The sequence below is a fragment of the Theropithecus gelada genome, chromosome 3 (assembly GCF_003255815.1).
Source record: "Theropithecus gelada isolate Dixy chromosome 3, Tgel_1.0, whole genome shotgun sequence".
NCBI lineage: Eukaryota > Metazoa > Chordata > Mammalia > Primates > Cercopithecidae > Theropithecus > Theropithecus gelada.
Genome location: NC_037670.1, coordinates 127,201,018 through 127,227,271, shown reverse-complemented (window position 1 = coordinate 127,227,271; position 26,254 = coordinate 127,201,018). Strand labels below are relative to the sequence as shown.

General features: G+C 39.9%; 2 protein-coding genes across 9 annotated transcripts in view; one reads left to right on the top strand and one right to left on the bottom strand.

Moving 5' to 3' along the window:
* FBXL13 (F-box and leucine rich repeat protein 13) overlaps positions 1-7,462 on the top strand; it is a 273,539-nt gene extending 266,077 nt beyond the window's left edge. For 2 of the 5 annotated variants that reach the window (XR_003118472.1, XM_025378209.1), the window contains one exon: positions 6,791-7,462. Coding sequence is in view for 4 of the 5 variants with exons in the window: in XM_025378209.1 (XP_025233994.1) it covers positions 6,791-6,980 (190 nt within the window). In the remaining variant the exon portion in view is untranslated. The remainder of the gene's footprint in view (positions 1-6,790) is intronic. The other 3 variants (XM_025378205.1, XM_025378206.1, XM_025378208.1) reach the window with 2 other exon arrangements.
* FAM185A (family with sequence similarity 185 member A) overlaps positions 1-26,254 on the bottom strand; it is a 106,860-nt gene that overhangs the window by 28,378 nt on the left and 52,228 nt on the right. For 3 of the 4 annotated variants that reach the window (XM_025378218.1, XM_025378216.1, XM_025378217.1), the window contains one exon: positions 11,702-12,043. In XM_025378218.1, the coding sequence (XP_025234003.1) occupies positions 11,931-12,043 (113 nt within the window). In that variant the 3' untranslated portion in view covers positions 11,702-11,930. Of the gene's footprint in view, positions 1-11,701; positions 12,044-26,254 lie in introns of those variants that run through there. The other variant, XR_003118473.1, reaches the window with a different exon arrangement.

Here is a 26,254-nt window from a genome sequence, read left to right as displayed (position 1 = left end):
TGTCAGTTAGGGGGCTCCTGAAATACCCTGGCCTCAAATTTTTTGATTAGAGAAGTGTTAAGGAGGCCTAGTTGCAGGCAGCTTTTTGGGATCAGCTCTGGGGGCTCTATTTTGCATTTAAATCCTTTGGTGGAGTTGGAAATGCACAGTGTATGTAGACCCTTCAAAACTCAAGCCCTTGATGATCTCTAATTCCTTACCTATGCTCACTCTAATCAGGGCCAGTGTGGCTCCCTCAACTGCAGAGGCTTTGTCTTGTCTGGGTGAAACAGAACCTTTGGTAGGTGGGATAAGAGAGATTTTTCTGGCTTGGGAAGAAGCTCAGTGACTTTGAATCACAAAGCAATGCTCTCCACATGCTTGATTCCATTTTGAACATGAAAACAATGTATGGTGCAGCCCTTAAGATCCAATTACAGCTGTCAGGAGAGGCTGTTTTATACATAAATTCCCTCATACTCAGTGGAATTTGAAATTACTGCGCCAGCTTTGCAAATCAAAGAGGTCTGCTCAGCTCACCCTTTCTGAACCAGAGGAGTAGCAAACTTTTGGTCAATGAGCAAATTGGCTGTAGCTCTTTTGCAGGAGAGTTTCCCACAGAAGATATGTCTGGCATTCTACCAACCCCACAGTCTGAAGGGTTTCCAGGAAGTGACCCCAGAAGCGCCATGTGGATGCAAGATAAAGGCTCCTTTATTTCAGGGAGGAATAAGTAACAACTATGATCAGAAAACATGACAAGCTGTTTGTATTTGAAGCAGCTGTGACAGCCAGCCATTCAATTTATGACCCTCTGTAGGGAAAGGCAACAAGGTAGAAGGAGTGAGAGAGAGGAAGAAAGACCTTCACAATGGCCCCCACAACCCAGGAGGGCCTGAACCACAGAGAACCTGAAGAATCACTAATTGTATAGTTAGCAAAAAGGCTAATTCAAGAACAGAAAACCAAATAATGCATGTTCGCACTTATAAGTGGGAGCTAAATGATGAGAACACATGGATGGGAACAAGACACACTGGGGCCTGTTGGAGGGTGGAGGGTGGGAAAAGGGAGCGAATTAGGAAGAATAACTAATGGATACTGGGCTTAATACTTGGGTGATGGAATGATCTGTGCAGCAAACCACCATGGCACACGTTTACCTATGTCACAAACCTGTACATCTTGTACATGTACTCCTGAACCTAAAATAAAAGTTGGAAATAAATTTTTGAAAAAAGTAAAGGAAACTTTCTGGTGTATTTGCATCTGGAGCCCAAAACCTTCAATTCTAGAGAACGAGTAAAGAAAGTCTTAGTGGCCTTCAGAGCCCCAGATCACAGTATGAAGATTCCTGGAGGGCCTTCTTAGCAGTTGCTAGAAGCGTAAACTCGAGCAATTCCTACTCTCAGGCATTCTAGGAGATCTGTGTTGCTAAAACATAAAACTCTTATCAGAGTTCTCTTCTCCAGCTCATGGAAAGGTTCAAGCCTTTCTGATGTGGAACTGTTGACTTTTATTATCGGTATGAACAAATAATGTTATTTAACAATTATTTGCCACGTACTGTGCTAAATCCTATTTTACAGATATTATAGAATCCTCACAAATACACTTTATCATCAAAATGGATAAGGAAACTAGTTTAAACAGGTTAAATAACGTGCCCACAGCCACACAAATAAGGAGAGCCCTACTTTGTACCTAGGTCATACTGTGCTGCTTTTTGCCTTTAGATTACATTCTCAAGCTTTTTGAAAGCTCTGACATTCAAGGGATGTGGTCAGTAAGGGGAGACACGTGCTCTGCTGTGCCCAATTTATGTCTGATGCACATTTATAAGACAGGCTATGGATTATGAGCAATCCTTGGTGGTGGCTCCAACATTCCCTTTTTTTGCCTACTCAAGAGATTAGAAGGAAATGTGAGCTAGGGCACACAATGTTACTACAGGGCTAACCCTGAATCCCTTTTAATTTATAAGAAACAAAAATCACTAACAAACTTCAGTACAGTGTTGTTATTAACCACCTAATGTGAAACATTACAACTGTGACATATCATGTTTGAGAATCACTGTTCTATACTGATCCAAAGAAACCTCTCTCACCAGGTTAAATAAGTAATGATGACTAACCACTGCAGCAGATTGGTTCAATTCCCAAATCATTTCATACAGGGTCTCACAGTCACTTAGGCCAAAGCAGAATGGAATGCAGTCAAAGGATTCCATATGTGCTCTATGAAATTTAGAACACACAGTGGTTCCTAAGAACACATTTTCTTTTCAATATTTCCTAGCTCCCATGTGCTGATCATACTGCAGTATCAAGCTATTAAGACAGAAAGGGGAGGGGTGGGGGGAAGAGAGAGAGAGAGAGGTTTCTCGCAGAAATGTAGTTTCTACATTTTTAACGTTCCTGATACCATTCAAAATACATGTGTAAGAGCTTCTGCACAGCAAAAGAAACAATCAACAGAGTAAACATAATGGGAGAAAAATATTCGCAGATTATGCATCTGACAAAGGTCTACTATCCAGAATCTAGAACTTAAATCAACAAGCAAAAACCAAACAACCCCGTTAAAAAGTGGGCAAAAGACATGAATGGACATCTCTCAAAAGAAGACATATAAGTGGCCAACAAACATATGAAAAAATGCTCAACGTCACTAATCATCAGAGAAATGCAAAATTACTCACAATGAAGTATCATCTCACACTAATCAGAATGGCTATTATTAAAAAGTCAAGGCCGGGCGCGGTGGCTCAAGCCTGTAATCCCAGCACTTTGGGAGGCCGAGACGGGCGGATCATGAGGTCAGGAGATCGAGACCATCCTGGCTAATACGGTGAAACCCCGTCTCTACTAAAAAATACAAAAAACTAGCCGGGCGAAGTGGCGGGTGCCTGTAGTCCCAGCTACTTGGGAGGCTGAGGCAGGAGAATGGCGTGAACCCGAGAGGAGGAGCTTGCAGTGAGCTGAGATCCGGCCACTGCACTCCAGCGTGGGTGACAGAGCAAGACTCCGTCTCAAAAAAAAAAAAAAAAAAAAAAAAACGTCAAAAAATAACAGATACTGGTGAGGACATGGAAAAAAGGGAATGCTTATACACTGTGGTGGGAATGTAAATTAGGTCAGCGAAAATGGAAAGCAGTATACAAACTTCTCAAAGAACTAAAATAGAATTACCATTTAACCCAGTAATCCCACTACTGGGTATCTACCCAAAGGAAAAGAAATAATTCTATCAAAAAGACACCTGCACTTGTATGTTTATTGTGGCATCATTCACAACAGCAAAGTCATTGGATCAACCTAAGTGCCTGTCAGCGGTGGACTGGATAAAGAAAATGTGGTACATTCAGACCATGGGATGCTACACAGTCATAAAAAATAATGAAATCACGTCCTTTGCAGCAACATGGATGCAGCTGGAGGCCGTTATCCTAAGTGAATTAACACAGAAACAGAAAACCAAATACTGCATGTTCTCACTTAAAAGTGGGAGCTAACCATTTGGACATAAAGATGGAAACAATAAACACCGGGAACTCCAAATGTGGGGAGGCAGGGAGGATGGTGAGGGTTAACAAAGTACCTACTGGGCATCATATTCACTATTGGGCTGATGGGTTCAATACCAGCCCAAACCCCAGCATTATGTAATACACCCACATAACAAACCTGCACATGTACACCCTGAATCTATTTTTTTTTTAAAAGGTACATTTGTGCAAACACACAGCTACATAGGATGCTATGATAAAGAACTCAGAAAAACCTTCTGGCAGTCACTTGCCGATCTCTTCTCTTGGCAAGGTCCTGGGTCTTAGGATAGTCAGTCCATGTGAGGATGCCAAAGGTGATGAGGACAGCTAGTCATGGCTAAGGCTTTTCTGAAGGGCAGGCAAGAAGTGGAATAGGGAATAGTCTACACTAGTATCCATAGCTCTCTAAAAATAATCCTAGATTTGCTCCAGGACAGATTCATATTTTCTGTTTTTCCCTAAGACCACCCTTGTTGTGAAAGCACTTAAGACTAAAACAGGCCCTAAAGACACACCAGGTGGAGGAAGCCTTAACCTCCCAGAACTTGAGTCTGGAAGGAGAGTGCGTCTGAGATCTGATCCTTTGCTCCCCTCCAGTTAGTAAGGATCACTTCCAATAGTCAGGGGACCCACTGATGTTTGGTTTCACTAAAGCTGTCTGTGGGTGGACTGGAGAGCAGAGCTGGGGTAAGGGGGACGGGGATTAAGGAATGAGTACATTAAAGAAATGTGTATACCAGTGGGCACTTCACCCATGGCTGGGGTTCAACATGCAGCTCATTTCGATTCTGTCCCATCACACTGCATTAAAGGAGTTGTCTCCCTGTTCACTTGCTGTTTTTCTTATATTAAGGAGTCAACATTCTCACCTTTCTTTTTCTTATTTTTTCAAACCCCCACTACTTGCTAATTGTTTTATATCACAATTACCATCTAATTTACCCTGGCTTGTAGCTGACTAAGCAACCATAGCACTCAATATTTACACATTCCCAGACTTATCATTAGTAATACTTATCCTCTTACCAGTTATCTAGAACCCTCAAAACTGTTGCTCTTCTGACATTAAAGGTAAGATGTAACTTAGTGAATCAGGATTTGCAAATCTTTTACTCCCTAAAACAAGCATTTCCTTTTCCTGTAGGTCAAGATCATTGTTGCCTCTAACTGTGCTACTCTTGTACTATAGTCAACATCAGTGGCATTGAATGATTATGAACAACTGAGAACTGCAGGGTGTGTCCAGAACTCTGGTGTTTGGGAGGCAGGAGGCAGGAGGGTGTTGGAAATAGGAACCTAAGAATGCCCTTCTAGACCAGCAAACCAGCAAAAGCCAAGAGGGTTAAAGGACTTCCCTTCTTGGTGTAAGCTGCTGAAATCTCTCGTTTGAGCTATTCATGATAAGTTTCAGAAAGTTGCAAAGAAATGTAATAAACTCTTAAGTAACTTACTGCCTTCTTAAATAAAAGGAAAATGACAAAGTTTAAAATTATAAATAATTAATGCCATGAAGCTATGTAATAGAAAGAAATTAATTCTATGATCAACTTCCTGTAGATATTTAGAGGAGGAGAAGATTGGGTTTGAGCCATTTCCAAGGAGGCTGGATTGGTTTGGAGTTTTGAAAAATGGATAATGTTTAGGCTGGTAGAGATGGGTGAAGGGTAACAATGGAGCCTTGCTGTTTAGGACACTGTTTACTCACATGAAACTGATGGTGCCAATGTTATATGCCTCAACATTTGGTATTACGTTTCAGTAAGTCTTAGGGGGAGAAATGTTCAGACAGTGTGTTGAAAGATACGATAAGTTCACCTTTATAGAATTGAAAAGGGAGAAATATCATTAGGAGAATAATATGGGAGAAGCAAAAGATATAAACCCATTACTTTTGCATAGTAATGTTCTACGATGAGGATATATAAAGATTACATAAGAGGTTTAAAATGCAGGATAGCACCTTTAAAAAAGTTAAAAAAAATAACAGAATGCAAAACATTATCTTTGACAATAAACTTATCATTTTCAAAACTGAGAATAAATATTTCTCTGAAGAGAATAAACTTGTTTGCCAAGTTTTAGTCCATAGGGATTGGTGGCTTCAAACTAGAAATTAGTATATGATCATTGCTTTTACTCAATTTGTTCTTTAAGTATGTAGAAGTTTTGTGTGAGAGCAGATATATCAGTTAAAAAGCAATGTGCTTAGAGGCAGAATTAGCAATGCTTTGGTTATCTCCCTGTTGAGTTTGGTTACAATTATTTTAATACATCTGAAGTTCAACTTAACTGTAACAGCAATTTAAACTGCTATCTCTGTGTTGTTGGGGTTTTTTCTTCCTATTTCATTGCCTTACCTGAACTCATATCGCCATTCAGCACAAACTTAACTCAAAGTGTATGGTAATGCCAGCTCCATATCAATGACTCAGTTTCCAGACTTTTGCAATTAATAACTCAATGTAACATACAGCAAGAGTGGAGAAGGTAGTGCCTTCATGGGTAAACATCACAGTTACTAATTTCTAATCCTACAGAAGTGGTCAATTGCTCATCTCCTTTTTAGTACTAATCTCGTGATTCAAACCAACTTTCTAGGAAAGGAAATTCTTCCTTCTGTCCTCACAATGGCTTTGTTTTCAAGTTAGACATACTTTTTTCTGATGCCTTCTTTACTTTCTTATTTCCTCCTAAGAAAGACTATAACAGTATTTTTTAATCACTTTGGTCATGGACACCTTTGAGTCACAAACCTTCTCATAAAAATGTGTATTATAGACAAAACTGCATGAACTTTCAGGGAGTACATGGACCTCCCTGAAGTTCATCCATGTAGTCAAAAGGGATCTGTGAACTCTGGGTTAAGAGCTCCTGGCCTGGTGCATGGTCAGCCTTCACAGGTAGGGTGGTTAGGTTACTCCCTCATCAGAGAAACTAGAAATACCAAGGAAGCGGCTTACTCAAAGCAGTGTAAATAAATAGAGGCCTCAGTGTTCCTCTTCCATGGCCATGTGTAGTTTCCTTACCCATTCACTGTATCTGTTAATTTCTGAAGTGGTTGAATCAGAGCTACTGAGGCTTTGGGACCCTCTTTATTTGTACATTTACCCGTCTCCTCACTCTCAGCAAGGCAAGAGAGGTCTGATGTGAATTCAAATTGTGACAGTGAATTCTCTAACTCCAAATTTGGTTGAGTTTGAAAATTCTGCACTAGGGATTACTTCTGCAACTAGCTAATGCTAAGCACTGTTATTACAGGAAGGCAGCTCAGAGAATGTCATCTAAAGTTCAGCAGCAGGAATACAACTCTAATGACCCTCCACGTTGGTTTGGCTATGATAGGGAAGGAGACCCTCTTACAGAGCTTGACAATGTAACACCATCTAAAGGAGCCTCAGAATTAACAGTGGAAAAGTCAACATACAGCAGTGAAGAGCAAGCAGCGTGACCTTCAGCCTCAAGCAGGAAAAACAACAAATCAAGAACTTGACAAGTTTTCTCCATTTGTTGCAAGTATGTTCACTAGCTGAATCTCAATAACAATGTAAACAAGCAACAAACCATCTTCTGATTCTTATTCCAACTACAAATATTTCCAAATACATCAGTAGTTCTTCTGTCTAAATAATCATGATTTAAAAAAGAAGCCAGGCCGGGAGCAGTGGCTCATGCCTGTAATCCTAGCACTTTGGGAGGCCGAGGCAGGTGGATCATAAGGTCAGGAGTTCGAGACCAGCCTGGCCAACATGGTAAAACTCCATCTCCACTAAAACTACAAAAATTAGCTGGCTGTGGTGGTGAGCGCCTGTAATCCCAGCTACTCGGGAGGCTGAGGCAGAGGACTCGCTTGAACCTGAGAGGCGGAAGTTGCAGTGAGCCTAGATCACGCCACTACACTTCAGCCTGGGCGAAAGAGCAAGACTCTGTCTCAAAAACAAAACAAAAAACAAACAAACAAAAAGAAGCCAAATCAAGTACTGACTACATAAAATTTCTGCCTAAATTTAATCAAACCAATAGTTTTTTGATGAGATTATAAAATGTAAAGTTATATGAAACAACCCTGAGAGATGAGATTTTTTTTTGATAAGAAATTAAGAAATTTTTCTCTAGAAAGGAAAAAGAAAGCAGAGATGGCCATATGTCAAACTAAGAGTTTGAGCCAGGGCCATAACTTTAAGGATCTGTGGTGCTTTATAAAGTTTTATAAAGAATACAGACATATGTTAATATTTTCAAAGGAAATGTGGCTTTCCTGTGGTTTCCAGACATTTAACAACAAAAGAGAACTAAATGCCACCAATTAACTCTGGACTTATCTCAACATTTGACTTAGTCAGGGGCAAATTAAATAGAAACTAGAACTATCTGAATAGAAAGAATGTCCCTGCAATGTCTCAGAAAGATATTTCTTTAATCAAATTTGCACAATGGAGGAATTCTTAAACTATGCTATGCCAAAAAAGATGCTCCCTCAATTTTATGCTAGGAAGTATGGGTTATTAATTGCATATCTACATATTAGTTTTTAATAAGCTTTAATCTGTGGGTTTTAGTATATGTGCTGCTGAAGCCAGCACATCTGTGGGTTTTTACCATTATTTGATATTATGTAACACTGATGTTGACACAGTCCAAGAGAAAGCACAACTCTGTTCTGACTGCTGCAAACAAGCTATGTCAGCAATATCAGATCAGCCTTTTAACCTATTTCCTCAATTACTTATCTCTCACGTGGAGTTCTCTTTCTGTATTCCACAAGTTTCAAACAAGGATTAAAAACTTAAAACATCGTTATTTTGAAAAGTTTTAAAAAGATTGTACAAAGTATTATTATAGGTTACCCTGTATTAGCTAAATGCTTTTAGTAATTCTCCCCCACTGAGGCTGACTTGCAAAGTTTTTGAAATAAGGTAATATTACTTAGCTGTGGAAAGGTTCTTAGGAGTGGGCACACAGGCAACAGAATCATTTCAATGGGAAGTTTTAGAACCATAGCCAAGAGACATAAGATGACATAAGAGTACGGTTTTAACCTAAATTTGGAAATTTCTGGCAGCTGCATTAAAGATGTTTTCAAAAATCTGATTCCTAAGTGCCCATGCACACAACTGGAGGAACTTATAAAAGAGGCAATTGCTTTCTAAAGGAATGACACCTGCACTGGGAAGACCCCGGCAAGAAACATACCCTGTTACGTATTCTCCAGAAACCTAGCAGGTTGCTTTACATTCAGAGCTTGCTCCAAAGCTCTTTGAGTAACATCCTCTCTTAAACAAGAACAGAAGACACATTCATTCATTCCAGGGAGACAAATTTTACAGCTACATAAATGAAAAAAAGGAGTAGAAAAAGTGAGCTATGAAAGGAACCAAGAAGTAAGGTATACAGGTAGAGAAATCTTTTAAGTTCTCAGTGCAAAGTACTCAAAATATCAAAGATATTAGTTAGGTCTTTAGCCCTTAAACATTTCATATTCATAGGTCTGTGTCCAAGAGAGTAAAATATTTCAGCTTTTTCTTTTTGTCTGGGACTTAACAATGTGATCCAAATATGTACAATTCCATTAATAGTTTAAATATAGTTGACTGCTATTATGCTTATGACTTTTCTGGCTGTGATTGGCTAATTTATTTTAAGTCATGAAAATGTTTATGTAATTGCATGAAGGTGAAAAAAGATTATAAAAATTGCCTCACTGCCACACAGTTTCCTCTACTTAATAGTATAACACAACCCAACCATACCAAATATACCAATGTGTGAGTATGTTTCAGACTTGTATACATTCTCATTTCATGAAGGGTGAACTAAAAGGGGACTTTGAGATACCCTACAAAGCTGACTTTTGTTTCATAAATAAGAAGTTAAAAACAGAACTCTAAAGAAATGGCATATTAATGAAAAGGAGGCTGGGCACAGTGGTTCATGCCTATAATCGCAGCACTTTGGGAGGCCAAGGCAGAAGGACAACTTGAGGCCAGGAGTTCGAGACCTGATGAACTTGTAAGACCCACCTCTATAAAAAATCAAAAAATTAGAGCAGGCATGGTGGTGCCTGTCTGTAATTCCAGCAACTCAGGAGGCTGAGGCAGGAGAATGCCTGAGGCCAGGAGTTTAAGGCTTCAGTGAGCTATGATCATGCCACTGCACTCCAGCCTGGGCAACAGAGTGAGACCTCAGAAAAAAAGAAAAAGATAATCATAAATAATATTTGGAAAGGTTTGTTAAAAATTAAGTGTTTAAGAATGGACTTCTCCTGGCCCAGTGCAGTGACTCACACCTGTAATCCCAGCACTTTGGGAGGCCGAGGCAGGCAGATCACATGAGGCCAGGAGTTCAAGACCAGCCTGGCCAACATGGTAAAACCCATCTCTAGTAAAAATACAAAAATTAGGTGGGCATGGTGGCGTGCACCTGTAATGCTAGCTACTCTGGTGGCTGAGGCATGGGAATTGCTTGAATCTGAGAGGCAGAGGTTGCAGTGAGCCAAGATTGTGCCACTGTACTCCAGCCTGAGTGGCAGAGCAAGACCCTGTCCCAAAAAAGAAAAAAAAATTGACTCATCTTAATCATAAAAAATATAATCCAAGCGATTTAGGCCATTCTTGTTTTGCTATAAGGAATACCTGAGACTGGGTGATTTATAAAGAAAAGAGGTTTAATTGGCTCACAAGGTTTAATTGATTCTGCAGGCTGTGAAAGCATTGCATGGGCACCTGCTTGGCTTCTGGGGAGGCCTTAGGGAGCTTTTACTCATGGCAGAAGGCAAAGTGGGAGCAGGTACATCACATGGCAAGAGCAGAAGCAAGAGAGGGGGAAGATGCCCACACCTTTAAACAGTCAGATCTTGCAAGAACTCACTATCATGAGGATAGAACCAAGAAGGTGGTGGTAACAATCAGTGAGAAATCTGCTCACATGATCCAATCAGGCCCCACCTCCAACACTGGGGATTACATTTCATCATGAGATTTTGGGGGACAGATATCCAAACTACATCACCAAAAGATAGGTCTGGTCTTATAGTATAGTTATAGTATTATATAACTTATTTATTTATTTTAATTAATTTTATCAAGACGGAGTCTCACTCTGTTGCCCAGGCTGGAGTGCAGTGGTGTGATCTCGGCTCACTGCAACCTCTGCCTCCCAGGTTCAAGCAATTCTCCTGCCTCCGCCTCCCGAATAGCTGGCATTACAGGGATGAGCCACCATACCCAGCTAATTTTTTTTTGTATTTCTAGTAGAGATGGGGTTTCACCATGTTGGCCAGGCTGGTCTCGAACTCCTGACCTCAAGTGATCCATCCACCTTGGCCTCCCAAAGTGCTGGGATTACAGTCATGAGCCACTGTGCCTGGCCAGTATTATGTAATTTAAATATTCCAGGAATAGAGATGTTTGAAAGAAATTAAATTCATAAAATATCTTTATACAGTATACCTTTATAAAAATCTGTCTTCATACATCAAGCTATAAAATAGCTGTTTCTTTCCTCCTAATGAGCTACATCTTAAATTACACAAAAGATATTAACAATCAGTAGCAACTGCTTCACATACGTGTTTTTTATTTACAGCTTAAATTTACATTGATGCCATAAGAGGTACTAAGTAGAAAACCTGTCATGTGAGAGCTACATTATAAAGAATTCTAAGCTAATTGACCCCGCATGATGGATGCCTTTGTATAATCTCCTTCCCTTGAGTGGGAGTGGAAACTGAATGCGATGGGCCATCACTCCTATGAATGTTACATTATATGGCAAAACAAACGTTATCCTGGGTGGGCCTGACCTAATCAAGTGAGCCCTTTAAAAGTATATATTCTTCCAGCTGGTTGCAGAAGAAGTCAGATATTCAAAGCATGAGAAGAACTCAGTGCATCACTGCTGGCTTGAAGATGGAGGGGCAACATGAGAAAGCATGTGGGTGGCCTCTAGAAGCTTAGAGTGATTGCTGGCTGACAGCCAGCAAGAAAATGGAGACCTCAGTCATCCAGTCACAAGGAACCGGATTTTCCCAATAATCTGAATGAAGTTGGAAGTAGATTTCTTCCCAGAGACTCTAGATGAGAACTCAGCCTGGCTAAAATCTTGATTCTAGCCTTGTGATTCCCTGAGCAGAGAACCTAGACATACTGGGCTCTTGGCCTACACAACTGTGAGCTGTAAATGAGTATTTTATGCTGCTAAATTTGTGGTAATTTGTTATACAGCAGTAGAAAATGAAAACAATAGCAAAGTACACATTTTGAAAAAGCCTCCCAAAACAGTTCACCAGTATTCATTCTCAGTTTGTTGTTTTCAACCTTTATATGAACGGTGGGATTTACATTTTTGTAGTCACAGATCTGCGAATCATTGTTAAAAATCATAAATCCAAATCAAATCAGTCTTAGTCCTGCAGTTTCAGGGACTGAAACCAGCTTTGCCTTCTAAAACTTACAGTGCCTTTTGGGGCATCAGCCTTAATCCGTTTTTCACGTTTGCTTGCTTGATTCATGAGTCCTAAAATACAAAATTGCATAAAGTTATATCAAGAGCATTAATTGACCACATAGATCCTAGCAACACATCTATAAAACTGAAAAACACCTTAGAACATCAAGAATCTTGGTAAAGATAGTCTGAACTGGGAAAGAGTTGCAAAGAGGTTATCTGGGCTTGCTCCCCTCCATTCACTTTCTCAGAACAACCCTGCGAGGGAGGCTACTCTGTGTTTTATTTTGTTTTGTTTTGTTTGAGACAGAGTCTCGCTCTGTTGCCCAGGCTGGCGTACAGTGGCACGATCTCGGTCCACTGCAGCCTCCGCCTCCTGGGTTCAAGCGATTCTCCGGCCTCAGTCTCCCGAGTAGCTGGGACTACAGGCACATGCCACCATGCCCAGCTAATTTTTTTGTATTTTCAGTAGAGACGGGGTTTCACCATGTTGGCCAGGCTGGTCTTGAACTCCACACCTCAGGTGATCCACCCACCTTGGCCTTCCAAAGTGCTGGGATTACAGGCATGAGCCACCATGCCCAGCCTACCCTGTATTTTTTTCTTTTTTTTTTAAGTAGAGACGGGGTTTCACATGTTGGTCAGGCCAGTCTCAAACTCCTCACCTCGTGATCCACCAGCCCCAGCCTCCCAAAGTACTGGGATTACAGGCATGAGCCACCACGCCCGAGCTCTGTTTTTTATTTGTACACGATGAGTATCCCTTATCTAAAATGCTTGGGACCAGAATTGTTTCAAATTTCAGATTTTTTTATTTTTGTAATATTTGGAGAAGACATACTAGTTGAGCATCCCTAATCTGGAGATCTGAAATCCAAATTACTCCAGTGAGCATTTCCTTGTTTCATGTTTTGGAGCATTTCAGATTTTGGATTTGGAATGCTCAGCATGTATTATTTTTAAATGCAGTCTTAAAAAAGTGCTTTACTGGAGTATAACTGACAAACTACATGTACTTAAAGTATACAATGTAGTAAGTTTTGACATAGGTAAAAATCTGTGAACCATATCTCCTTAATCAAGATAATGAACATATTCATCACTCCCCAAAATTTATTTGTATTCAAGTGCAGTCTTTCCCTCATGCTCCTCCCTTCCTGTCACCCTCCAACCCCCACCCCCTTCAATTACTGATCAGCTTTGTAGCACTATGGATTTGTTGCTTTTTGTAAAATCTTATATAAATGGTATAAATGGGAGTATACAGTTATGCACTTTTTAAAAAAAAAATCCGTCTTCTTTAATTCAGCATAATTATTTTGAGGTTCATCCACAGTGGACCATGTATAGGTAGTTTCCTCAACGCTTGCTCATTAGTACTTTGCTGACTGTTCATGGCACCTTCCGCAATCCCCTCTGTGCAGCTTGCTCCCCTCCGGAACTTTCTCTTATGAACTCTGGGCAGCCCTGTCTCTCCAGAAGCTCAGCTCAGAAGCTCAGTCTCCTCTACTCAGGCAGTCTGCTGGGCTCTGCCTGTGCAACCTCTCCCTGCCCTGCAGCCTGGAAACTCTTTCAAGGTCATAGGCTGTGGCAATCACAAAGCTCTCCTTGTTTGTTTCTCAGATCTATTCTTCTAGTTCTATGTTTTCTTTACAAATCAAGGTTATAAAGGTGTTATATGTCCTCTGGAGTTCCACTGCAGTTCTGGATTTAAGAAACCAGTCAAATTGAGACAGAGCAGGGACTGCTTGTAGGGGCCTGTGGGCCCTTCTCAAGCACAAAAATTAAAAAAAAAAAAAAAAAAGAAAAAAGAAAAATCTTGGGTTCGTTAAAACAATTCCAGGCACCTACCTAAGTAGCCTTAACAAGCAAATAAGCAGGCAGGTGAGGTGGCTCAAGCCTGTAATCTCAGCACTTTGGGAGACCTGGGTGGGCGGATCACCTGAGGTCAGGAGTTTGTGACCAGACTGGCCAACATGTTGAAACCCTGTCTCTACTAAAAATACAAAAATTAGCCTAGTGTGGTGACAGGTGCCTATAATCCCAGCAATTTGGGAGGCTGAGGTAGGAGAATGGCTTGAACCAGGGAGGCGGTGGTTGCAGTGAGCCGAGATCATGCCATTGCACTCCAGCCTGAGCAACAAGGATGAAACTACGTCTCGGGGGAAAAAATAAAGCAAACGAGCAACTTAATAACAACAACATAATAATAGCTTAAAACAATAGCCAAAAAGGTTAAAATAGATGTCTTCTTTTCTGTAAGAACCAAAGACAAAATCTGAACATATGTCTCTGAGTTGTTTCTCAAAAACCTGGACCCCCACACCAAACAGATCTGCTGGAACGTGGACTTCAGATAAGCGGAAGCTCAAGACTAAACTCTGACCATTGTACATTTCTCAGGGGCCTGGAGAAGGTCATGCCCATGAGCCAGAACTAACATTCTTTTTTGCAGATCCCAAATTTTTAGATAAAGCTTCACTTCCTTAACCAATCAGAAACCAAAGAATCTTTAAATCCACCTATAACCTGCAGCCCCCCTGCTTCTAGATGTCTTGCCTTTTTAGGTCAGACCAATATGCAGGCCCCATGTATCAATTTATGACTTTGCCTATAACCTTTGCCTCCCCACCTTTATTTTAATTAATTTATTTTTTAAATTTTTCCATAGGTTATGGAGGTACAGGTGGTGTTTGGTTGCATAACTTCTTTAGTTGTGATTTGTGAGATTTTGGTGCACCCACCACTTGAGCAGTATACACTGCATCCCATTTGTAGTCTTTTATCCCTCACCCCCATCCCAACCTTCCCCCCAAGTCCTCAAAATCCATTGTATCACTCTTATGCCTTTGCGTCCTCATAGCTTAGCTCTCACATATCAGTGAGAGCCTATGATGTTTGGTTTTCCGTTCCTGAGTTACTTCACTTAGAATAATAGTCTCCAATCTCATCCAAGTCACTGTGAATGCCGTTAATTCATTCCTTTTTATGACCAAGCGGTGTTCCATCGTGTATATATATATATATATTCCACAGTTTCTTTATCCACTTGTTGATTGATGGGTATTTGGGTTGGTTCCTTGATTTTGCAATTGCAAATTGTGCTGCTATAAGCATGCCTGTGCAAGTGTCTTTTTTGTACAATGACTTCTTTTCCTCTGGGTAGATATCCAGTAGTGGGACTGCTGGATCAGATGGTAGTTCTACTTTTAGTTCTTTAAGGAGTCTCCACACTGTTTTCCATAGTGATTGTGCCAGTTTACATTCTCACCAGCAGTGTAGAAGTGTAACCTCATCACCACATCCACACCAACATCTACTTTTTTTTGATTTTTTGATTATGGCCATTCTTGCAGGAGTAAGGTGGTTTTGATTTGCATTTCCCTGATCATTAGTGATATTGAGCATTTTTTCATATGTTCATTGGCCATTTGTATATCTTCTTATGAGAATTGTCCAGTCATGTCCTTAGCCCACTTTTTGATGGGATTGTTTTTTTCTTACTGATTTGAGTTCGTTGTAAATTGTGGATATTAGTCCTTTGTCAGATGTATAGATTGTGAAGATTTTCTCCCACTCTGTGGGTTGTCTGTTTACTCTGCTGACTGATCCTTTTTGCTGTGCAAAAGCTCTTTAGTTTAATTAAGTCCCAGCTATTTATCTTTGTTTTTATTGCATTCTCTTTTGGGTTCTTGGTCATGAAATCCTTGCCTAAGCCAATGTCTAGAAGGGTTTTTCTAATGTTATCTTCTAGAATTTTTAGTTTCAAGTCTTAGATTTAAGTCTTTAATCCATCTTGAGTTGATTTTTGTATAAGGTGAGAGATGAGGATGCAGTTTCATTCTCCTACATGTGACTAGCCAATTATCCCAGCACTATTTGTTGAAAAGGGTGTCCTTTCCCCACTTTGTGTTTTTGTTTGCTTTCTTGAAGATCAGTTGGCTGTAAGTGTTTGGGTTTATTTCTGAGTTCTCTATTCTGTTCCATTGGTCTGTGTGCCTATTATTATACCAGTACCATGCTGTTTTGGTGACTATGGCCTTAAAGTATAGTTTGAAGTCCGGTAATATGATGCCTCAGGATTTGTTCTTTTTGCTTAGTCTTGCTTTGGCTATGCGGGCTCTTTTTCAGTTCAGTATGAATTTTAGAATTGTTTTCTCTCTGTGAAGAATGATGGTGGGTTTTTGATGGGAATTGTGTTGAATTTGTAGATTGCTTTTGGCAGTATGGTCATTTTCACAATATTTATTCTACCCATCCATGAGCATGGGATGTGTTTCCATTTGTTTGTGTCATCTATGATGTCTTTCAGCAGTGTTTTGTAGCTTTCCTTGTAGAGGTATTTCACCTCCTTGGCTAGGTATATTCCTAAGTACTTCATTTTTTTGTATTGTAAAAGGGGTTGCGTTCTTGATTTGATTATCTGCTTGGTTGCTGTTGGTGTTTAGAAGAGCTACTGATTTGTGTACATTAATTTTGTATCTTGAAACTTTGCCGAATTCTTTTATCAGTTCTAGGAGCTTTCTAGAGGAGTCTTTAGGGTTTTTGAGGTAAATAATCATATCACCAGCAAACAGTGACAGTTTGACTTCCTCTTTACCAATTTGGATACCCTTTATTTCTTTCTCTTGTCTGACTGCTCTGGCTAGGACTTCCAGTACTGTGTTGAAGAGGAGTGGTGACAGCGGGCATCCTTGTCTTGTTTCATTTCTCAGAGGGAATGCTTTCAACTTTTCCCCATTCAGTATTATGTTGGCTGTGGGTTTGTCATAGATGGCTTTTATTACATTGAGGTATGTCTCTTGTATGCCGATTTTGCTGAGAGTTTTAATCATAAAGAAATGCTGGATTTTGTCGAATGCTTTTTCTGTATCTATTGAGATGATAATGTGATCTTTGTTTTTAATTCTGTTTATGTGGTGTATCACATTTATTGACTTGCATATGTTAAACCATCCCTGCATTCCTGGTATGAAACCCACCTGATCGTGGTGGATTGTCTTTTTGATATGTTGTTGGATTCGGTTAGCTAGTATTTTGTTAGGAATTTTAGCATTTATGTTCATCAGGGATATCAGTCTGTAGTTTTCTTTTTTTGGTTGTATCCTTTCCTGGTATTGGTATTAGAGTAATGCTGGCTTCATAGAATGAATTAGGGAGGGTTCCTTCTTTCTCTATCTTGTGGAATAGTGTCAATAGGATTGGTACCAATTCTTCTTTGAATGTCTGGTAGAATTCTGCTGTGAATCCATCTGGTTCTGGACTTTTTTGGTTGGTAATTTTTAATTACCACTTCAATCTCCTGCTTGTTATTGATCTGCTCAGGGTATCTAATTCTTCCTGATTTAAGCCAGGAAGGTTGTATCTTTCCAGGAATTTATCCATCTCTTCTAGGTTTTCTAGTTTATGTGCATAAAGGTGTTCATAGTAGCCTTGAATGGTCTTTCATATTTCTGCTCCCATTTTGTTTCTTATTTAGGTTATTTGGATTTTCTCTCTTCTTTTCTTGGTTAATCTTACTAATGATCTATCAATTTTATCTATCTTTTCAAGGAACCAGCATTTTTTTCTTTTATCTTCTGTATTTTTTTGTTTGTTTCAATTTCATTTAGTTCTTCTCTGATCTTGGTTATTTCCTTTCTTCTGCTGGGTTTGGGTTTGGTTTGTTCTTGTTTCGCTAGTTCCTTGACATGTGACCTTAGAATGTCAGTTTGTGCTCTTTCAGTCTTTTTGATGTAGGCATTTAGGGCTATGAACTTTCCTCTTAGGAGGAAAAGTAGCTTTAGGTGGCCTTTGTGGTATCCCAGAGGTTTTGATAGGTTGTGTCACTATTGTCCTTCAGTTCAAAGAATTTCCATCTTGATTTTGTTTTTGACCCAGTGATCATTCAGGTGCAGATTATTTAATTTCCATATATTTGCATGGTTTTGAAGGTTCCTTTTGGAGTTGATTTCCAGTTTTATTCCACTGTGGTCTGTGAGAGTGCTTGATATAATTTCAACTTTCTTAAATTTATTGAGGCTCATTTTGTGGCCTATCATATGGTCTATCTTGGAGAAAGTTCCATGTGCTGTTGAATAGAATGTGTATTCTGCAGTTGTTGGATGGAATGTTCTGTATATATCTGTTAAGTCCATTTGTTCCAAGGTATAGTTTAAATCCATTTTTTCTTCATTGACTTTCAGTCTTGATGGCCTGTCCAGTGCTGTCAGTGGAGTAATGAAGTCTCCAATTACTCCTGCTCACTTGTGGTGTCCACTTGCATGAAATGCCTTTTTCCACCCCTTGACCTTAAGTTTATGTGAGTCCTTATTAGCTGAGTCTCTTCAAGCAGCAGATAGTTGGTTAGTAAATTCTTATTCATTCTGCAGTTCTTATCTTTTAAGTGGAGCATTTAGGCCATTTACATTCAATGTTAGTATTGAGATATGAGGTAGCATTCCATTCATCATTTTATTTGTTGCCTGTGTACTTTGGTTTTTGTGTTTTTGTTTTTTAAACTGTATTTTTGTTTTATAGGTCCTGTGGGATTTATGTCTTAAAGAGGTTCTGTTTTGATGTGTTTCCAGTATTTGTTTTAAGATTTAGAGCTCCTTTTAGCAGTTCTTGTAGTGGTGGCTTGGTAGTGACGAATTCTCTCAGCATTTGTTTATCTGAAAAAGCCTGTATCTTTCATACACGATGCCTAGTTTCGCTGGAAACAAAATTCTTGGATGAGAATTGTTTTGTTTTAGGAGGCTGAAGATGGGCCCCAATCCTTTCTAGCTTCTAGGGTTTCTGCTGAAAATCTGCTGTTAATCTGATAGGTTTTCCTTTATAGGTTACCAGGTGCTTTTGTCTCACAGTTTAGATTCTTTGTTTTGTCTCAACTTTGGATAACCTGATGTCAATGTGCCTATGCGATGATCTTTTTGCGATGAATTTCCCAGGTGTTCTTTGTGCTTCTTGTATTTGGATGTCTAGGTCTCTAGCAAGGCCAGGGAAGTTTTCCTCAATTATTCCCCCAAATATGTTTTCCAAGCTTTTATATTTCTCTTCTTCCTCAGGAACACCAATTATTCTTAGATTTGGTCATTTAACATAATCCCAGACCTCTTGGAGGCTTTGTTCATATTTTCTTATTTTTTCTTTGTTGGATTGGGTTAATTCGAAGACCTTGTCTTTGAGCTCTTAATTTCTGTCTTCTACTTGTTCAATTCTATTGCTGAGACTTTCCAGAGCATTTTGCATGTCTATAAGTGTGTCTGTTTCCTCAAGTTTTTATATATTGTTTTTTATTTACGTTATCTATTTCACTGAATAATATTTCTCCCTTCACTTCTTGTACCATTTTTTGGATTTCCTTGTATTGGGCTTCGTCTTTCTCTGGTCCCTCCCTGATTAGCTTAATAACTAACCTCCTGAATTCTTTTTCAAGGTAAATCAGGGATTTCTTCTTGGTTTGGATCCATTGCTGCTGAGCTAGTGTGATTTTTGCAGGGTTGTTAAAAAGCCTTGTTTTGTCAGAAAACCAACACTTCTTTTTGGTTCTTTCTCATTTGTGTAGGCTCTGTCAGAGGGAAGGGCTAGGGCTGAAGGCTGTTCAGATTCTTTTGTCCCATGGGGTGTTCTCTTGCTGTAATACTCTCCCCCTTTTTCTATGGATGTGGCTTCCTGAGAGCCGAGCTTTAGTGATTGTTATCGCTCTTCTGGATCTAGCCACCCAGCAAGTCTACCGGGCTCTGGACTGGTACTGGGGGTTGTCTGCACAGCTTTCTGTGATGTGAACCATCTGTGGATCTCTCAGCTATGGATACCAGCACAGTATTTTGGGTGTCTCTTGGGTCCTGTAGGAGCAATCTGCTTCCTTCAGTGGGTCTGTGGGTCCTCTTGGGTTTACTGATTTATTCCTATGGTTGTTCTGGAGCTAAAATTCATGATGTGAGCCTCTACATGCTGCTCTGTCTGTCCGAGTCGGAGCTGCAATCTAGTCCTGCCACTCCCGGCCACTGGGCTCTCTCTACCTGTAAAAACCCTTACTTACAAGCCATCTGAGAGTTCAGGTGGTAAGTATAATCTGCCTGATTCTCCTTGCTTGGTCCCTACAAACAAACGCTTTCCCTTCTCATGCTACAAGCCTTGGTTTAGATATGGCCTAGACACCTAGTCTTATTACGCCGGGTGAGTGGACCTCTGTTTGGTTCAATAACAAAATCTGAACTGAGGAGAGTTGTGATTACATATTGCATTTCATCATAAATATTTTCCGTGTCGAATCCAAGCACACAAAATACAGAATGATCCTCTTCCTCAGTACAGTTTTTCCCTCTAATAGTACCATGATATTCTCAGCTGAAGAAAAGGTGCTAGGTGCTTGTACCATCTGATCTTTTTGTCAAGTGCTTTTCTGATGCAAATTATTCTCTGAATTCTTATCTCTCCTTTTCACTCCGAGCCATAATCTTGTCTATGTCCTGGAGCTCATTGCATCTTTCCCAGAACACAGTTGAGTATTCAACGACATCCTGTAAGGTTTTTCCCTCTTACTCTCTCCCTATATTTTCAGTATCACAACCCCATTTTAATTAGCTTTGATAAGATGGTTAAAATATCTTAGTCCAATTGGTAAATCCCTGTGTTTACTCTAACCTTCATCAATAAGGGGTTCAACTTTATTAAACTGTTCTTTTTCTGTGCCCATGCTGCATTAGGTAGGTCATGATTTTGAGGGACCTTGCACCCAGTTGCTTTTCTGTAATACAGAGTTTCTTTTTCTAGTAATTAAAATAAATGTTGGGCCGGGTACGGTGGCTCACACCTGTAATCCCAGCACTTTGAGAAGCCAAGGCGGGCAGATCACCTGATGTCAGGAGTTTGAGGCTAGGCTGGCCAACATGGTGAAACCCCATCTCTGCCAAAAATACAAAAATTAGCTGGGCGTGGTGGCAGGTGCCTGTAATCCTAGCTACTCAGGAGGCTGAGGCAGGAGAATTGCTTGAACCTGGGAGGCAGAGGTTGCAGTGAGCCGAGATTGTGCCATTGCACTCCAGCCTGGGCGACAATAGTGAAACTCTGTCTCAAAAAAATAAAATAAAATAAATGTGGAGGAAAGAACTGGAAATCCTGAAATTTTTGTTTTTCCAACTTTTTCTTCTTTTTTTATACCATTTAGCACCAATAATAAAGCATCAATAATAGTCTTTTCTAAATATCTGAGATCTCTTCCTTAATGTATTATTTATCACCTCCCCAATAATACATTTCTTACTTATGGAGTGAAAAGCCTTCAGCCTATTTCCTTTTGCAGCAATAGAGGCCAAGCACAGTGTTACTGCTCTCAAGAAAAAGAACACACAAGCAATTTCAGCTTAGAGACAATACTCAAAAGGGAGGACAGTTTATAAAATTCCATTTAGGTTGCTTGAAAATAGCTTTTTCTATCTTGCCAACAAATAATTTACTGAAGCTTCTTTGCACTTTGACCTGAATCTGTGGAGACTCTATTCTATTAGTAATTTGTAAAGTTTATAAATTCCTTCCTACAAAAGTTTTTTAACATATATTGGAATTTGGGGTTTCAGAAGCCTTCCTCCTTATTTACTTCCCTTTGCTGAAGGGGTGGCCTGCCCCTCCACACCTGTGGAACGAGAGACTTGAGAAAAGAAATGAGACACTGAGACAAAGCATAGAGAAAGAAAAAGTGGGCCCAGGGGACCTGCGCCGGCACCGGTCTCTGAGTTCCCTCAGTATTTATTGATCATTATCTTTACCATCTGGACGGGGGGAAGGGGAAGTGGCAGGATAATAGGATCATAGTAGGGAGGTCAGCAGTAAGACATATGAATAAAGATCTCTGTGACAAGAATAAGTTTAAGGAAAAGTGCTGTGCCTTGATATGCATATGTAAACATCTCCATAAACCTTTTTAGTGCATAAAGAGCAGCATTGCTGCTAGCACGTCCCACCTTCAGCCGTACGGCGGTTTTCTCCTTTCTCAGTAAATAGAACATACAATCAGGTTTTACACCAAGATGTTCCATTGCCCAGGGACGGGCAGGAGACTGATGCTTTTCTCTATCTCAACTGCCAAGAGGCCTTCTTTCCTCTTATACTAGTCCTCCTCAGCACAGACCCTTCACGGGTGTCAGGCTGGGGAACGATCAGGTCTTTCCCTTCCCACGAGGCCATATTTCAGACTATCACATGGGGAGAAACCTTGGACAATACCTAGCTTTCCTAGGCAGAGGTCCCTGCGACCTTCCGCAGTGTATGTGTCCCTGGGCACTTGAGATTAAGAGAATGGTGGTGAGTTTTAACCAGCAAGCTGCCTTCAGGCATTTGTTTAACAAAGGACACCCCGCACAGCCCCAAATCCATTAAACCTTGAGTCACCACAGCACATGTCTCTTGCAAGGACAGGGTTGGGTGTAGGGTTACAGATTAACAGCATCTCAAATACAGAACAAAATGGAGTCTCTTATATCTACTTCTTTCTATATAGACACAATAACAGTCTGATCTTTCTTTTCCCCACACTTTGCCAATTAAAATCACACTATGTTTCTTTGACCAAGAAATGGGAAAATGACTACTCTATCCCTATGCAGTGTGGTTCTACTAAGGGCAAGGAAAGGCTTCCTAAGACATGTGTTTAACTCTGTAATTTGCTCTCAAAACTCCTGCCCCAATGTACCCAAATATATGAATCTATATGTTCTTTTTATTTAACCCAACATGTACCTGATCTATTCTGCACTAGCTATCAACAAAGACAGGGCTCCAGGAAGTAACCTGCGGAATTGTCTTGTTTAAAAATAGGATTAACAATCTTCTTGGTAAAGTGAGCTTTTTCCCACCTCCCTCCCCACTCCCACTTCTAACCCTGGAACAGTCGTTGTTTATGTACATTTGGTTCAGAGGGATACTTCTAGTGCTGCCTTATTATTAATAATAGCAGATTAAAAGTCAGTGCATCAGGGTTGGAGGATTCTCTTTTACACTACACACACTTTGGGCTGCCCACTATAGGAAGTGCCATGCTAAGTATATTAGGGAGGTTCAAAAGATGTAAAAAGACACACCAGTGCTCTCACAAAGCTTACCAACTCACTAGGAAAATAAATCATACACTATGAAACAACATAAAAGTAATTACTCTGAAATTTTATTATTTTTAACACATACATTTCACAAACAAAACCTTTAACACCACATACAATTCCATAACAAAATATTTTAATTTTGTCAACTTTTTTTTTTTTTTTAGACGGAGTCTCACTGTGTCACTCAGGCTGGAGTGCAGTGGTGCGATCTCGGCTTACTGCAACCTCCACCTCCCAGGTTCAAGCGATTGTCCTGCCTCAGCCTCCCGAGTAGCTGGGACTACAGCCACATGCCACCACGCCCAGCTAATTTTTTGTGTTTTTAGTAGAGATGGGGTTTCACCATGTTAGCCAGGATGGTCTCTATCTCCTGACCTCGTGATCCACCCACCTTGGCCTCCCAAAGTGTTGGGATTACAGGCATGCACCACCGTGCCCTGAGTCAACGTTCTTTAACTTTTTACAGTCTTCTCTCAACAAAAGTGTAACCCAAGATACCCTGACAAGAAATCTTCCAGATAAAAAAATATTTTTGAGCTAGTTTTAATGATGCCTATCCACTAAATTTTCTCCCAAATACTTGGAATAATAATAAAATCAACAGTACTCTAGGCAAGAGTATACCGAGGAAATATACAATTCTGTCCAAAAAATAATCATAATAGTTTCTTCCTCAGATCTTTTCTTCTGCAATGTCTAATCCCATCCATTGTATTTTTCATCTCAGTCACTGTAGTTTTCATTTATAGAAATTCAATTTTGGTATTCTTTTTATATCTTCCATGTCTTAAGTGAACAAGTGGAATACAGTTATAATAACTTTTATTTTCCTTCTCTGCTAATTTGGTCATCTGTGCCAGTTCTGGGTTGGTTTCAATTATTCTCTTCATTATAACTCATGGGTTCTTTTGCCCTTTGCATGTCTGATAATCTTTGATTCAATGCTAGATATTGAAACCATCTCTGTAAAAATCATAACTGAGAAAATTATTACAGTGAAAGAGCTCTGACGTAACCAACTCCATCTTGTTTCTAATCTCGAAGCTGTCCTTGTTCATTCCTAGGTACAGGCTGAACTAACTGTTGGGAGGAACTTAGTTTATAGTTTAGCTTTTAAACCAAGACAGTAACAGCCATTTCCCAAACAAACCCCCTTCCTGCCCGGGGACGAGACTGCCTTTTCAGGACAACAAATTAGCCAGAAGTTTAGAAATTGTGGTTTAGGAGTCATGCAGCTGGAAGCTGCAAGATTCTTAACCTCCCCAAATTGCTCCTGCGGATAACATCACCATTGTAAAACCTAAGATCAGTGCTTGAGATATTTTGCAGACCCTAAACTCAATCGATCAGCTGGCATAACCCAGATTGATAAGCTGGCTCATCTGATCTTGTGGCCCCCAGTCAGGAACTGACTCAGCACAAAAGGACAGCTCTGACTCCCTATGATTTCATCTCAGATTGACTAATCAAAATTCCCAACTCGCTGGCCCCCTATCAAATTATCCTTAAAAACTCAGATTGTCAGATTCTCATGGAAACTGATTTAAGTAATCATAAAACTGGTCTCCTGCATAGCCATCTCTGCGTGAACTTCTTGTTCTCTATTGCGATTCCCCTGTCTTGGTAAGTTGGCTCTTTCTAGGCAGTGGGCAAGGTGAACCTGTTGGGTGGGTTACAACATTGTGAATTTTACTTTGTTGAGTGCTGGATACTTTTGTATTCCTGTAGATCTTCAGCTTTGTTCAAGGATGCGGTTAAGTTACTTGGAAACAGTTTAAGCCTTATATCTCTTGCTTTTATAATTTGTTAGGCAGTTATAGAGTGGTGCTCAGCCTAAGACTAATTGTTTCCCACTACTAAATGCTCTACCCAATGCCCCATGAGTTATGATTTTCTTTCCAGACTGGTGGGAAGAACAGACATTATTCCTGGACCTGTGTGAGCACCAGGTTCTATTCCCTCGGGTACTTTGTCCTATGAACTCGGTCTTGATCTTTATGGACTCTCGTCTTGATCTCCCTAACTCAGGGAGTGTTCTAGACTCCAGAGCAATTCCCTTTTCCTATACTGGAGCCTGGAGACTCTCTCAAGGCAGTAAGCAGGACTCATCTTATTTGTTTCCTAAATTTGCTTAATTTTTTAATTTTTTGGTCACTATTTCAGGTGGGAAGGTAAGTCAGACCCTTTAGCTCCATCCTGCCCAGAAGACTTCATTATTTTTCTCCCTCTCTCTTTTTCTCTCCCTCTGCCTTCTTTCCACCCTCTTTTTAAACTTCTTATTTTGAAATAATTTCATACTCACAAGAAGTTACAAAAACAGGTACTGTGTACCCATCACTCAGTTCCACTAATGGTGACAGCTTCTATAATTATACTGCACTATCAGCTTCTATAATTATACTGCACTATCAAAACCAGGAAATTAGCTGGCAAATTAACTGGACTATAGACCTTACTCAGATTTCACCAGTTTTTATATGCATTCATTTTTGGGGTATGTCTTTGTATATACTCATGACATTTTATCTGTCACATATATAGATTCATGTAACCATCATTTTAATCAAGATATGGAACTGTTCTGTCACTTCAAAGGAAGTCTTTTGTCATGTCCCTTTATTTATTTATTTATTTTTTGCTCATTTTTTTTTAATTAATTTATTTATTTATTTTTATTTTTTTTTTAAATTTATTTATTATTATTATACTTTAAGTTGTAGGGTACATGTGCATAACGTGCAGGTTTGTTACATATGTATACTTGTGCCATGTTGGTCTGCTGCACCCATCAACTCGTCATTTACATCAGGTATAACTCCCAATGCAATCCCTCCCCCCTCCCCCCTCCCCATGATAGGCCCCGGTGTGTGATGTTCCCCTTCCTGAGTCCAAGTGATCTCATTGTTCAGTTCCCACCTATGAGTGAGAACATGTGGTGTTTGGTTTTCTGTTCTTGTGATAGTTTGCTAAGAATGATGGTTTCCAGCTGCATCCATGTCCCTACAAAGGACGCAAACTCATCCTTTTTTATGGCTGCATAGTATTCCATGGTGTATATGTGCCACATTTTCTTAATCCAATCTGTCACTGATGGACATTTGGGTTGATTCCAAGTCTTTGCTATTGTGAATAGTGCTGCAATAAACATACGTGTGCATGTGTCTTTATAGCAGCATAATTTATAATCCTTTGGGTATAT